This window comes from Silurus aristotelis (genome assembly GCF_946808225.1).
Source record: "Silurus aristotelis genome assembly, chromosome: 7".
Lineage (NCBI taxonomy): Eukaryota > Metazoa > Chordata > Actinopteri > Siluriformes > Siluridae > Silurus > Silurus aristotelis.
The window spans coordinates 29,948,788-29,962,677 of NC_139580.1; the positions used below are offsets into that span (position 1 = coordinate 29,948,788).

A 13,890-nucleotide genomic window follows, 5' to 3' on the forward strand; every position below is an offset into this window, starting at 1 on the left:
TCAGTTTCAGTAGGAACAGTGTTGTTGAACTCCTTATTTTGCCAGTTCATCAAAGTCTGGAGTAAGTTTTGTTGTGGCAATTCTCAGGATAGATGCGAGGTGTTTGTCAGAAACTGTTGCAGTTTTTAAAGAGTATCAGATTTAGCTCTCTTAAGAGAAGAAGAGAGTATTGCACGCGAACAACGTCAATGGAGCTGAAGTGCGACATCTTTAGGGGAAACGTGGGCATTACAGGGAAAAGGTAAATTGAACAATGTTTACCCGTACCTATTTTAATAGAATTTGGTCACGTTCAGCGGGTTCACCGGATTAATAAACCCAACGGGCCGTGTGTGGCCCACGGGCCGTAGTTTGCCCATATCTGTTCTAGGAAGAAGTTATTGCTACTCGTAAGTCATCACAGTATACGCTAGCGGCATCTGGTGGTCAAAGGTATGAAGTGCATCAATGTCCAAACCAGTCACGTGGTTTGGGTGCTTTGGCCATCATTGGTCACGTGTTCAGAACGACTCGAACTCTGATACATATTTTGACGCGCACCTCGGTGACGCCAGTAAAAGAAGTACATAGTAATTCGAGTCGATTATTCGATACACTGTAATCGCAGTACAGAAACAGTTTTAGTATCATGTCTGGAACTGGATTAATCTACGACGAGGAAATGACTCGCTACAAACTTCTGTGGAATGAGTAAGTTTCATGTCAAACACCTCGATTAGCAAAATGGTGTTTTAGGAAACGGGTGTAATCTCCTGGTGTGTGTTCTGTCTGCAGTCCGGTCTGTAAGATTGAGGTCCCTGAGCGGTTAATTGTCAGTTATGACGCGCTGAAGTGCAGCGGTTTGGAGCAGAGGTGTGTGTGTGTTCCAGTCCGCCAAGCAACTGATGAGGAAATCCTGCTGGTGCACAGGTCAGAGATTCTACTTTATATCAATCCACACTGTACATAATGATGATAACAATATCTTCTTCTTCTTCTTCTTCTTCTTCTTCTTCTTCTTCTTCTTCTTCTTTCGGCTGCTCCCATTAGGGGGCGCTACAGCGGATCATCCGTCTCCATACCCCCCTGTCCTCTACATCTGCCTCTTTCACACCAACTACCTGCATGTCTTCCCCTCACCACATCCATAAACCTCCTCCTTGGTCTTCCTCTTTTCTTCCTTCCTGGTGGCTCCATCCTCAGCATTCTCCTACTGATATACCCCATGTCCCTCCTCTGCACATGTCCAAACCATCTCAATCTCACCTCCCTCACCTTGTCTCCAAAACGTCCTACATGCACTGTCCCTCTAATAAACTAATTTCTAATCCTGTCCATCGTCTTCACTCCCAATGAACATCTCAACATCTTCAGCTCTGCTACCTCCAGCTCCACCTCCTGTCTTTTATTCAATGCCACTGTCTCTAATCCATACAACATCTCAGGTCTCACCACAGTCCTATAAACTTCCCCTTTCATTCTTGCAGATACTCTTCTATCACAAATCACTCCTGCTATCGCTCTTCTCCACCCACTCCACCCTGCCTGCACTCTTTTCTTCACTTCTCTTTACACTGTTGACCTCAGGACCTAAACTCATTCAGCTTCACCACACTACTGCCCCCCCCCCCCCCTTACTCACACATATGTACTCTGTCATTATAGACTAATTAGAAAATTTTGTTAACCATCACCTTAATTTGCATATCAATTCCTAATATGAAAATAGCTGTATGCAGAAAGGATTCCTTTTTTTGTCAATCCTCAACAAAAAAAAAGGTAAACTGTTTTATATCTGTAATATTTTCTGCAAAGGAAGAAAAAAGTTCCAAAGTCTGTTCTAGGAACATCTGTAGGATGTACATGTCAGGAATATTATTCTGGAAATTAAAAAACATTCAGAAAAAGTGTGACTGCTGATCTGTGCAAGTTCTTCTGCTTTGTGCAGTAAGGAGTATCTTGAAGCTGTAAAACAAACCCCACACATGACCTTAGAGGATCTGTTGACCTTCACTCAGCAGTATGGTGACGTTTATTTTCACCCTGTAAGCCACAACATTGCAGGATACTCGCATTTATGGATTTATTTGAGATGTTTTGCTTGTTTACACAATCATGTTTATTATCCCTGTTATATCTGGAGAATATCTACCACTGTGCCACGCTGGCGGCTGGTGCTACGCTGCAGCTGGTGGACAACATCATGACGGGGAAAGTGAGGAATGGAATGGCTCTTGTAAGGTAAGTGTTAGTGCTGGAATTCTAGTTTTCCAGAAAAATGTCATTAGAATATAGAGTACAATTTTTAATACATATTTTAGAATTGTGTATAAATTTGTTAGTATTTTCTACCCAAATGGTGCTGAGATGTTCCTCTTTTATTTTTCTCTCTTTTCTATTCTGTCCTGTGCTGTACTCAGGCCTCCTGGTCACCACAGCCAGCGAAGTGCAGCCAGTGGATTCTGTGTGTTTAACAACGTGGCGATAGCGGCACGCTACGCTAAACAAAAATATAACCTCAACAGGTATGAAATACAAAAAGGTTTTTGGCATGAAAGATAAAATGCTGTCAGGTGCTGCTGCTGAAATCAGATGGTTTGATCTGTTCAGGGTGTTGATTGTGGATTGGGATATTCACCATGGACAGGGAGTGCAGTTCTGCTTTGAAGAGGATTCCAGGTGAGCAGGTTTTTTTTGTGTGAACATCAAACCAAGAACTTGTTTTACTCACTTTACTGTATGTCACTCTTTTATTTTCACTTTCTGTCCCCAGTGTTCTGTATTTCTCATGGCACCGCTTTGAGCACGGTCATTTCTGGCCCAACCTTCCTGAGTCTGACTACGACAGTGTGGGGAAGGGTGAAGGATGCGGCTTTAATATTAACCTGCCTTGGAATAAGGTAAAGTGCTCCAGGGTCAAGCACATTCCAAAATCCATATCAAGGAATTCTTTCACATTCTGAACTTCCTCTTAGTCATTGGTTTATTTTACAAAATGTAAACAATCACATAATTAAACTCTAATGTTCAGATTTAAAACTTGAGATTTTAGAAATAGATTTTAGAAATCTAAAGTGTTTGGTTAACCTGTAAAATGCACTATTCAGTTGTAGTGTGGTTTAGTTATCAGTATGTTGTTTTACAGAATTTGCAAAGCATTAAACAAACATATAATCTTATCTAATAATAAGTTGTCATGTTTATTTGTGATCAGGTGATTTTTGTTTTACTATTTTGTGTTCTTTGTTTTTCCCCCAGGTGGGAATGACCAACAGCGATTACCTCTCGGCTTTTTTACACGTCCTCTTGCCCATTGCATATGAGGTACAGTCATTAATACAGGCTTTTAATAAAACCTCTGGCTTGGAAATGTACGTGCTTGTGTTTGTTCACGAGTGAAAGTCCTGTTTTTATATCATTTTGTTCCAGTTTGCTCCTGAGCTGGTGTTTGTCTGTGCAGGGTTTGATTCTGCTATTGGTGATCCAGAGGTAAATAATATATCACTTCTTTATGACATAATCGCCAGTGATCACATGCTTTATCTAAAAAGATTCATTTAAAAAAGGAATTCTGTTGCTTTCTATAAAAAAAAAGTGCTGTGGGGACATTTCTAAGGTTTTCATATATCTCAGCTTGTCAGGAAGGTGGAGAGCGCAGGGTTAAGTGGTTTGGGTTAAGTGTCTTGCTCAAGGGCTCAACAGTGGCAGCTTGGCGGTGCTGGGGCTTAAACCCCTGACCTTATGATCAGAAACCCAGAGCCTTAACCACTGGACCACCACTGCCCTAAAATTTGGAATCGAACCCAGGCCTCCCGCATGGCCGGCGAGGATTCTACCACTGAACCACCAATGCCTTCACAATCTTCTTTTAACATCATGTTTACAGACTTGTTAAATGAAGATAGGATGCTACACAGTGGTAAAAATGGTTCTGTCACTTTTAAGATGTGTTGTGGCCATCAAATTCAATATTACTTAATTTTTTCCTTGATATGGTACATTTACTCAGTTTAAACATTTGTTATATTTTATATGTTCTGTTGTGATTTAAATATGGGTTTATGAAATTTGCTAATCATTGCATTTTGTTTTTCATTTTCAATGTTACACATTGTCCCAACTTTTTTGCAATTAGGTTATACATTATATATTGCATTACAATTATATTATATATAAATGTCCACAATTTTAAAAAGTTTGACAGTTGTCAATTGTTTATAATTGTCGTCCACCCCCCCCCCCCCCCGCCCCCTCCCCTTCTCTTCCAGGGGCATATGTGTGCTTCTCCAGAGATTTTTGGCCACCTTACACACCTGTTGATGTCTCTGGCCAATGGCAGATTGTGTGTTGTCTTGGAGGCATGTACAGTACTGTAAGCCTGAATACGTGCTTGTGGAGTTTCATTTAGTAATGTATGACTTTTATGTGTTAGGGTGGATACAACTTGGCATCTCTTCCTCAGTCAGTTTGCCAAACTGTACAAACTCTGCTTGGAGATCCCACATCAATGTTGAATGATATTGGACCCCCATGTCAAAGGTGGGTTTAGCTAAAGAAATAGTTTAACATGGAATTAATTTGCTTCATGCTGTGATCTGTTCCAAGTAAAGGTTGCAAGAATTAGCAGATAATGGAATTATTTGTAATTTATATATGGGAAAAGCCGAAATAAAGTTTAAATATATATAAAAACATACAACACCAATTTCAAAAAGTTGGGACACTGTGTAAATTGTAAATAAAAACTGAGAATACATCATTTAAGGAAAAAAATTGTCATTTTGAATCTGATGACAGCAACAGGTCTTTAAAAAAAAGTTGAGACAGAGCTATGTTTACCTCCGTATAGCATAACGTCTTCTGTCTGTGGACATCTGGGAGAGGAATGTTGTCCTATGTAGCTGCTCAACAGTTCTGGGTGTCCTTTGTTGTATTTTTCGTTTCATGACTGCAGACAGGCCAGTCCAGCACCCAGACTCTTCTACTACAAAATCATGCTATTGTAATAGATGCAGTATGCAGTTAGCATTATCTTGTTTAAATATGCAAGACCTTCCCTGAAAAGAGACGTTTTCCAGATGGAAATATTTGTTGCTCTGAAACCTGTATATACCTTTCAGCATTGTGGAGTCTTTCCAAATGGAATCATGGATCATGTTCATGCCTGTTTTCTTCTTTTCATGATAGAGATTTTATGGATGACCTGGCAAACACACACAATGATTTGTGGACGTGTTAATGAGCCTATGCAGTGATTTCCATGAACAGAATCATGACTGTTTTAAATGCAGTGCTGCCTGAGGGCCAAAGATTGTGGGCATCCAGTATTGATTTTCACCCTTCTGCATGGGGATTCCTCCAGATTCTTTGAAACATTTGATGATGTTATGTTCTGTAAATAATGAGATATTTAATTGCTTTGCAATTGTTGTGTTGAGAAACATTATTCTGAAATTGATCGACAATTTTTAACACAGATTGGTGAATGTCTGCACATCTTTACTTCTGAGAGCCTCTGGCTCTCTAAAATAAACCATTTATACCATATTTATACAATATATCATCTTACTGCCCTGGTGCATTAGTTTACCTCATTAGTTTCCAGAACTGTTTCATTTTAATAACACTTACATTTCCAGACTTTTGTTGCCCCGTCCCAAATTTATTTTTAAATGTGTTGCAGCCATCAAATTCAAATTTAACTAATTTTTTCCTTAAAATAATGCATTTCCTAAGTTTACACATTTGAAATGTTTTCTATGTTTTATTGTGAATATATTATGGGTTTATGAGATTTGCCAATAATTGCATTTTGTTTTTATTTACTTTTTACTGTGTCCAACTTTTTTGGCATTTGGGAAATCCAAAATCTATCTAATCTGATGTATTTGTGTTTCATAGTGTTTCTGGATTCTGTATATTTCTTGTCTTATATTTAAGTATGTTATCACTCTGCAGTGCTCTGGAGTCTGTTCATAATGTTCGAGCTTCTCACCAGAGGTACTGGGGCTCTCTCAAACACCAAGGTATTTTTTGTGTTAAATAGTAATGATGCAAGTCAAATGAATAGCATATAAATGTGATCACATGCACATCAATATTTTTATTAGGAACAACTTGTTCTTGGTCAGTGAAGCAGACAATCATATGGCAGTAGCACAAAATAAGACACATTGTGGGGAATTTTTCCTCTCACACAGTTGGTCACCCAAAACACTTCTGAAAGAAAGTTTATGGGCATGCTTAAATAAAAAGAAGTTGTTTTCTAGAGTGAACACTGAAGAGTGCATCCTGCTGCATGATCTTTTACATCTCTCAAGGTTGAAGATATTCACCCAAATGTATTCAGCTAATTCTATTTTTATTTCACATTAATGTTGTCAATGCTTGTGAGACCCATCAGATCAGACTGTAAGAGACCCAGCAGATCAGACTGTAAGAGACCCAGCAGATCAGACTGTAAGAGACCCAGCAGATCAGACTGTAAGAGACCCAGCAGATCAGGCTGTAGGAGACCCAGCAGATCAGACTGTAAGAGACCCAGCAGATCAGACTGTAAGAGACCCATCAGATCAGGCTGTAAGAGACCCATCAGATCAGGCTGTAAGAGACCCATCAGATCAGGCTGTAGGAGACCCATCAGATCAGGCTGTAGGAGACCCATCAGATCAGGCTGTAGGAGACCCATCAGATCAGGCTGTAAGAGACCCATCAGATCAGGCTGTAAGAGACCCATCAGATCAGGCTGTAGGAGACCCATCAGATCAGGCTGTAAGAGACCCATCAGATCAGGCTGTAGGAGACCCATCAGATCAGGCTGTAAGAGACCCATCAGATCAGGCTGTAGGAGACCCATCAGATCAGGCTGTAGGAGACCCATCAGATCAGGCTGTAGGAGACCGATCAGATCAGGCTGTAAGAGACCCATCAGATCAGGCTGTAGGAGACCCATCAGATCAGGCTGTAGGAGACCCATCAGATCAGGCTGTAGGAGACCGATCAGATCAGGCTGTAAGAGATGTCTCAACTTCCATCATTATTGCTATTTGATGCACCAACAAACTCTTGCATGTGCACTTTGTTTTCTGCCTGTCAAGGCTTTTACTTCTCATCATGAACAAAAATGTTAAAATTTGTATTACTAGATCTTGCTGAGGCAGAGGGCAAGGGGAATCAGGGAACATGCGATATCAGTGACTTTTATGTTATGTGGACTGTTATGTGGTTTGAATCCATGACTTAATTAAGGCACTTGTTGGAGCAAAGACATGTCCTACAAATCATTAATGTGTTTCTAATAAAATGGCCAGCCAATTATACAGTAGCTCTCATTTTCATATTTTTTCCCACTCAAAGTGATTGAAGTAACAAACACTAGTTTAACTTGCCTAACAAGCAAATTAATTCAATTCAATTAATTTTTATTTGTATAGCGCTTTTATCAATAAACATTGTCTCAGAGCAGCTTTACACAGATAATGTGGTGATAAAAAATGAACATGTTCTTTATAAGTGTAAGTTTGTCCCTGATGAACGAGCCAGTGGTGACTGTGGTAAAGGAGATGAGATGGCATAAGGAAGAAATCTTGAGAGGAACCAGACTCAAGAGGGAGCCTCATCCTCATCTGGGTTGCACCGAATGTCCATGTATTACAGATATACGATGTTGCGGGGTACAGTGATGATGATCAGAAGCGAACTGTAGTCCTGAGTCAGTGTAGCAGACTGTTAACTACAGTCTACAGTCCAAATCCATCCTCAAAGCTCCCGTTCTTGCTCCGGAATTTCTTGGAACCACTCAAGGCGTTGAGGAGAAACCATCCCCAGCTGCACAGAGAAGAGAACACTATCCAGAGGCAGACCTGGACATAGTGGAAATGTCAGTGGAGGGAAGAGGGGCAGGAACAGTGGTAACTGGAGCCTCAGGAGCATGTTTAACTTGACCAAGAGAGAGAGAAAGAGAGAAGAGGGTGACAGGAAGAGAAGGATATGGATTATTATGTGTCTTTATTGTTGTATGAAAGTTAAAGTCACTGTGCAGTTTGGACTCTGGCAAGACTCGCTATGGCAGCATAACTAAAAGGGAGAACAAGAAGGTAACAGATATGTGGGATCTCTGGGATAGGAGACGACCCACCACACCACCATCAACAAACCTGAGTGAACGTGTGAGAGTGAGGAGACGACAGCATACAAATATCCCAGTTCACCAAACACTCCATATCCATATTGCCTCCAGATCTGCTCCTTTACCTAAGAAAAAATCTACTGATAAAAGGCTTGAAAAGTTTTCAGCCTCGACTTGAACACTGATTGAAAGGTTGTTCCATAACTGTGGGGTTTTTAAGAGAAAGATCTGCCCCCTGCTGTAGTCTTTATTATTTGATTTAAGTAGGCGTAAGTATATCCTGCACTGTGTAATTGGAGTGAACCAAAATAAAATTCAGCTTAATCTTTAACTAGCAGAACAACTTTTTATTATTCCTTTACTTCATCTTTGTTTTATTTGGCAAATATAAAAAAAAATTATAGAGTATTATACAGATAACATACATCATTATTATGATTTGTAGACTGTCCTATCATGGAGCCAAGGACCAAACGCTGCAGAGTGAAGGAAGATGATGAACAGCAACAAGAAAAGGAAACTGAACCGCTAGTCTGGACGGAACCCGTATTTAGAGTTGCCCCTCCTGTGCACACGGCTGTGCGACTCTCTGAAGAACAGCAAGACTCGCTCCCAGAGGCCTGTCAGCAACTCAGTGAAACATCTCCAAAGTATTTTGAGGAGGCAGAGAAAATCAGGTTATTTATAGAAATGTATATTCTCATCAATACAAAGTAAGTGTGTGTGGGTGTGTGTGGCTGGGTGGGTGGTTGGGTGTGTGTCCATAAGTGTGTGTGTGTGTGTGTGTGTGTGTGTGTGTGTGTGTGTGTGTGTGTGTGTGTGTGTGTGTGTGTGTGTGTGTGTGTGTGTGTTTGTGTGTGTTTGTGTGTGTAGTAGTAGTAGCTGCTGAGCACAGATCACATTTCTCCTACATAGTGAGTAATGTGTTTTAATTTATATGTCTAATGATTTCTTGTAATGTTATTAACTTTCTCAGTTTGGTCTATTACATAAAGATAAATGAAATAATTTGACAATGTTTTCTGTCAACAGGAATAAACATTTTCAGTATGTGACTGATGAGAAGTCTTTACAGTGCTGCCAGGATATTGTTACAATTTTGGAGAAAATCAAGAACAAAGAGGTGCATTGCTTTAATTTGTATATACGAACAAGAGAAATAAAAAAAAACTAAACATTTAAATGAAAAATTCCAATGAATGAATAGATTAATGCCAATGCTGACCTATTAGTAAGTAAATGTTGGATTAATGCCTGATACGTTTTTGGTTTTATATATTGTATGTTGCTGTTCACTTTGCATTAGAAATATTTTTCCCGAGACAGCTGGCCTAGCCGCAGCTGAAAGCTAGGATTAAAGCAGACAGGTGTAATGCTGTTTTACTGTCAGGTACGGAATGGCCTGGTTGTGGTGCCTGATGTGTTTGTATCTCTGAAGTGTGCTGTGGAACATGCTAAGAACTCACTGTTTCAGCGGTATGAACTTTTAAAGAATTTTGTAGAAATAAAAGTTTTGCTCCCAATCCTAAAACAGTGTGAAGATTCTTAACATGGAGAAAACTAAAGTAACTATAGAGAGATATTTATGGTGCTGTACATATTTGTGTGTTCATGTTTTTTCAGGATTTTGGTGCTGTTTGTGGGAGATGGTGATGTTTTTGTGGACACTGAAGATGGGTGAGCTTTGTTTCATATATGATTTCTGTTTATTAAATATATATAAAATATAAATACAGTGGTACCTTGACCTACGATTTTAATTCGTTCTGTGGCCGAGCTCGTATCTCAATTTGCTCGCACATCAAATCAATGGTAGAGGAGAGGCAGAGGAAAACTCGTTTTTTACTATCACTACTGTACACTACGTATCCCTAAACTTTTCGATTTTTTACTTTAAATTTTTTGCTTATCTTAATTTTTGTCACAATCTTCGCTTTCTGGCTTCGCTTCACCATCTAGCAGCGGTGTCTCGAGCTCGTACCTCAATTTTTTGCTCGCGTAACAAAGCAAAAAATCGACCGAGTGACCGCTCGTAACTCGGAAAACTCTATTCAATTGAACTTGGAAACACAAACCTGCTCCAGCATGGCACTGCCACTGTGCCCTTTGGGATGAATGTGAACGTTGACCACACTCCAGGTCTCCTTACCTACATCAGTCCCTGCCTTTCATAACACCCTTTTGGCTGATAAACACAAATATTTATAAATGCACTCCAAAATCTAGTGAAACATCTTTGCAGTAGAGTGGAGGGAATTAGAAGAGCAAAATGGGACTATATGTGGAATGTGATGTTAAAAAATCACATACCGTACTATGACCAGGTGACCCAATACTTTTGGCAATATAGTGTGTATATATACCCCTCACATTTCAGCAACCATTTTATTATATATAAATATATATTTATATTAATTTGTATAATGTGTGTATATATATATATATATATACAGTGAGGAAAATAAGTATTTGAACACCCTGCTATTTTGCAAGTTCTCCCACTTAGAAATCATGGAGGGGTCTGAAATTGTCATCGTAGGTGCATGTCCACTGTGAGAGACATAATCTAAAAAAAAAATCCAGAAATCACAATATATGATTTTTAAACTATTTATTTGTATGATACAGCTGCAAATAAGTATTTGAACACCTGTCTATCAGCTAGAATTCTGACCCTCAAAGACCTGTTAGTCTGCCTTTAAAATGTCTTGCAAAATAGCAGGGTGTTCAAATACTTATTTTCCTCACTGTGTATATATATATATATATATATATATATATATATATATATATAGGTGTAACAGTGCACATATTTGTACCGAAATTTTTCAGTGCACCCCTTTTGGTTCTGTACACATACAGTATGTACTGAGTGCAGTCCTTTTTACGTGTGCAATAGTTTAACAGTTCCCTCAATTCCCCTTAGGAACGTGTTAATTGGCGGACTGCACGTTTGTTAAGTCTCCACCTCGCACTTTAAGTGCATCTCTTTATTATTATTGAACTTGAAATCATACAGAACAATACCAGGGGTATAATAAAGAGACAAGCGTTACTGTGGCAACTCAATTTTACCGGAAATGAAATTTGTTTTACGCATGCATGAAACGCTAATAAATCCAGAGAGATATTGTTAGCGGCTAGTGGCTAGTGCTATCTCTCGCGTTTTGTGTCCAGCTTCAAAATTTCTCTTTTAAAAGGAGAAAATCCTGAAAATTCTGCATATTGAGGGACTGAAAGAATGAAGGATGGAAGGAATGAAGACATTTGTAAAGTCTGCTAAAATCAGTAGAACAGATGTGTAGAACATATCTTTAGAAAATGTTATATTAAATGTAACACACACACACACACACTTATATACACACTTGTATTACACAAATGGGGTCTAACAAATGTAAACTATTTAATAAAATGATTCCAGTTACAGTATTTAGTTTTATTTAATACATTTATTTTGTGCCAATTTTATTGATTACTCAATTTATTAGTTAGAATAATATGTATTGCCTTAATTTTATTTACTCTATTTTATTTTAATAAAATATTATTTTATATATTATTTAACCATTAAAAAAATTTTTTTTAAAAATGTTAACTGTTCAAATGTTGATGCCCAAAAATACGGATGATCCGCTGTGGCGCCCCCTAATGGGAGAAGCTGAAAGAAAGTTTATAACATTTTTTTTTTATATATATTAATTTCCCTCTAAGGTGAATAAAGTGATCGATTAATCTTTTTATTTAAAAAAGTGATGTATCTAACTCTGTCTATAAAATGTACTTCTACAGGAGCATGCTTTTGGTGCAGATCTGCAGAAAAATGCCAGGTGTTAAGTCTGTCTATCATGTGCCTGTGTGTCTAAACAATGTATGTATTGTTATACTATTATAAGTGAATGATTGGTAATATATTAAGAACATAACCATAATTGTACTTGCAGGCATTACGTATAGTGTGCTTAGTAGTCTTCCTCTGCTTCCTCCAGGATGTGTTCTCAAATGCGAGTGTCATGGCCGCAGTGTTCGGTCTGATTCTGCCCCTAGCATATGAATTTAATCCAGACCTGGTAGTGCAGGTCATGGCAGAGGGCAAAGGCGGGTTGAAGGAGCATGCCTGGGAACAGCTCACAAGCCTCCTGCAAGGGGTTGCACAGGGCACAACTTTGGCACTGCTTAAGGTATGTTGCTATAAAGTCACTTCCTTTCTTTTTGAGAGAGACTCATACATACTTTCTGTCAGATGGCCGTTATTTAGTTTGCTTACTATTAAGCATTTCTCAATACTAAGGATGGCACAATATACAGGGTCACAATGAGGCGAGGACCTGCAAGTGAAGTAAATTGCATATCAGAGAAAAAATATTTGGAAAGGTTTTTTGAAAGGAGACCCGAATGTTCTTTTCGATAGAATTGATTTTATTACTTAATTATTGCCTCCTTCAGAGCTTTAAAACACGTGGTATTCTTTGTCTAACCGGGTGAAACAGTATCAGGATCTATTTTAGCATATACATTATATATTAAAAGTGAAATGAAAATCTTTTTAATTTATATATTTAAAGTAGTAAAATTTTTTTTTTTTTTATATCAGGGCTGTGACATGCTGAGGGCCACAGTGACATCTCTCTCTGGGGCTCCTGCTCCATCACTTGGACCTCTGGATCCTCCTCTGGCTGAGGATATCAAGGCTCTAGAGGCACAGAGGCAGAGACTGCAGAAGCGTTGGGGTCTCCTGTGTAACACTTGTAAGGTCATTTTACAGTGAAAAGAACACTGAATTCTTGTATCCGTTTGGCCAAAATGTGATAAAAAACAATTTCTGACTATTAGATTTGTATTCATCTGATATTTCCAATAAATTATTGTTTCAATACAAATCATTCACTTCAGTTTGTATGGAGAGACAACAGGTGACTTTAAGTAAAGTTAAATATGTATAATGGCTTATGGTTTATATGCGTGTATGTGCTCAGTTTCAGAAAGTGGAACAGAAGGTCAGGACAGATAAAGACCCCTGCTGTAAACATCATCAGTGTCATTTCTACAAGACAGACACTACGTTTCAATAAAATATTATCATTATTTTATGACTTTTCCCCTCTGAGTGGTATTTGTGTGTACTGGCTTTAAAATGTGACAGCGATCTTTGTGTTGATATTAAAACACAATTACATAAACAGATTTAACAGCAAACAAAAACCTACTGAAAATATAATCAACAGAAATGTATGTACATTAAAATGCATGTTATAAAAATGTCTCTGTGAGAAAATGAATACTCTAAAGATATGATAAACAATAGGATGGTTTCACCTAAACAGTAAGTATTTCAGTGAGATTATTTATGTTTTTATTCGATTGCTAACGATGATCAATACTGAAAACTTATTCACCCAACAAAGCATTTTATATTTGTTTTAAAATAAGCTTGTTCCAACATCACACTGGTGACTGTTCTCACTCATGAAGTACAAAAGTTCAGTACAAAAGGTTTTGTTTTTTTCACATCTTAAAAAGTACTTTCTTAAATGTCTAAACCAACCCTGTTAGTGTTTAGGGAAAATCTCTCCACAGCCCATAAACTATATTAACTCTAACTTAACCATTAATACTGACAACCCGGCTGTACAGCAAACCAGTGTGTGACTGCAGCAGAGTGGAAGAACGACACATTAATCCACAACACTTCATCTCCACAACAAGTCTGACACTTCTGAGCTTCTCTCTTTTGCTGGCACAAGAGAGAGAAGTAATGATCCTGTATTCTCCTTCTCTGTAAT

The 13,890-nt window shown here is 38.4% G+C and overlaps 1 protein-coding gene across 2 annotated transcripts; it reads left to right on the top strand.

Moving 5' to 3' along the window:
• Positions 1–478: 478 nt before the first annotated feature.
• LOC310728605 (polyamine deacetylase HDAC10-like) lies at positions 479–13,197 on the top strand. 2 transcript variants are annotated; one of them, XM_083546308.1, is made up of 20 exons: positions 479–690; positions 775–909; positions 1,928–2,024; positions 2,123–2,220; positions 2,400–2,504; positions 2,590–2,658; positions 2,753–2,879; positions 3,238–3,303; positions 3,409–3,468; positions 4,248–4,337; positions 4,412–4,518; positions 5,938–6,005; positions 8,553–8,784; positions 9,140–9,230; positions 9,498–9,583; positions 9,731–9,784; positions 11,900–11,978; positions 12,097–12,288; positions 12,702–12,860; positions 13,084–13,197. In XM_083546308.1, the coding sequence occupies exons 1-20, from the start codon at positions 629–631 to the stop codon at positions 13,177–13,179; spliced, it is 2,073 nt and encodes a 690-aa protein (XP_083402434.1). In that variant the 5' UTR covers positions 479–628; the 3' UTR covers positions 13,180–13,197. The 2 variants fall into 2 exon arrangements, with proteins under 2 accessions (XP_083402434.1, XP_083402435.1); XM_083546309.1 differs by having other exon boundaries at positions 12,702–12,855.
• The last annotated feature ends 693 nt before the right edge of the window (positions 13,198–13,890 follow it).

Coding starts and splice junctions, on each gene's coding strand:
- LOC310728605 (XM_083546308.1), top strand. CDS start 629: ATGTCTGGAACTGGATTAATCTACGACGAGGAAATGACTCGCTACAAA. Junction 8,785..9,139: donor GAGGAGGCAGAGAAAATCAG/GTTATTTATAGA, acceptor TTCTGTCAACAG/GAATAAACATTTTCAGTATG. Junction 9,584..9,730: donor AAGAACTCACTGTTTCAGCG/GTATGAACTTTT, acceptor ATGTTTTTTCAG/GATTTTGGTGCTGTTTGTGG.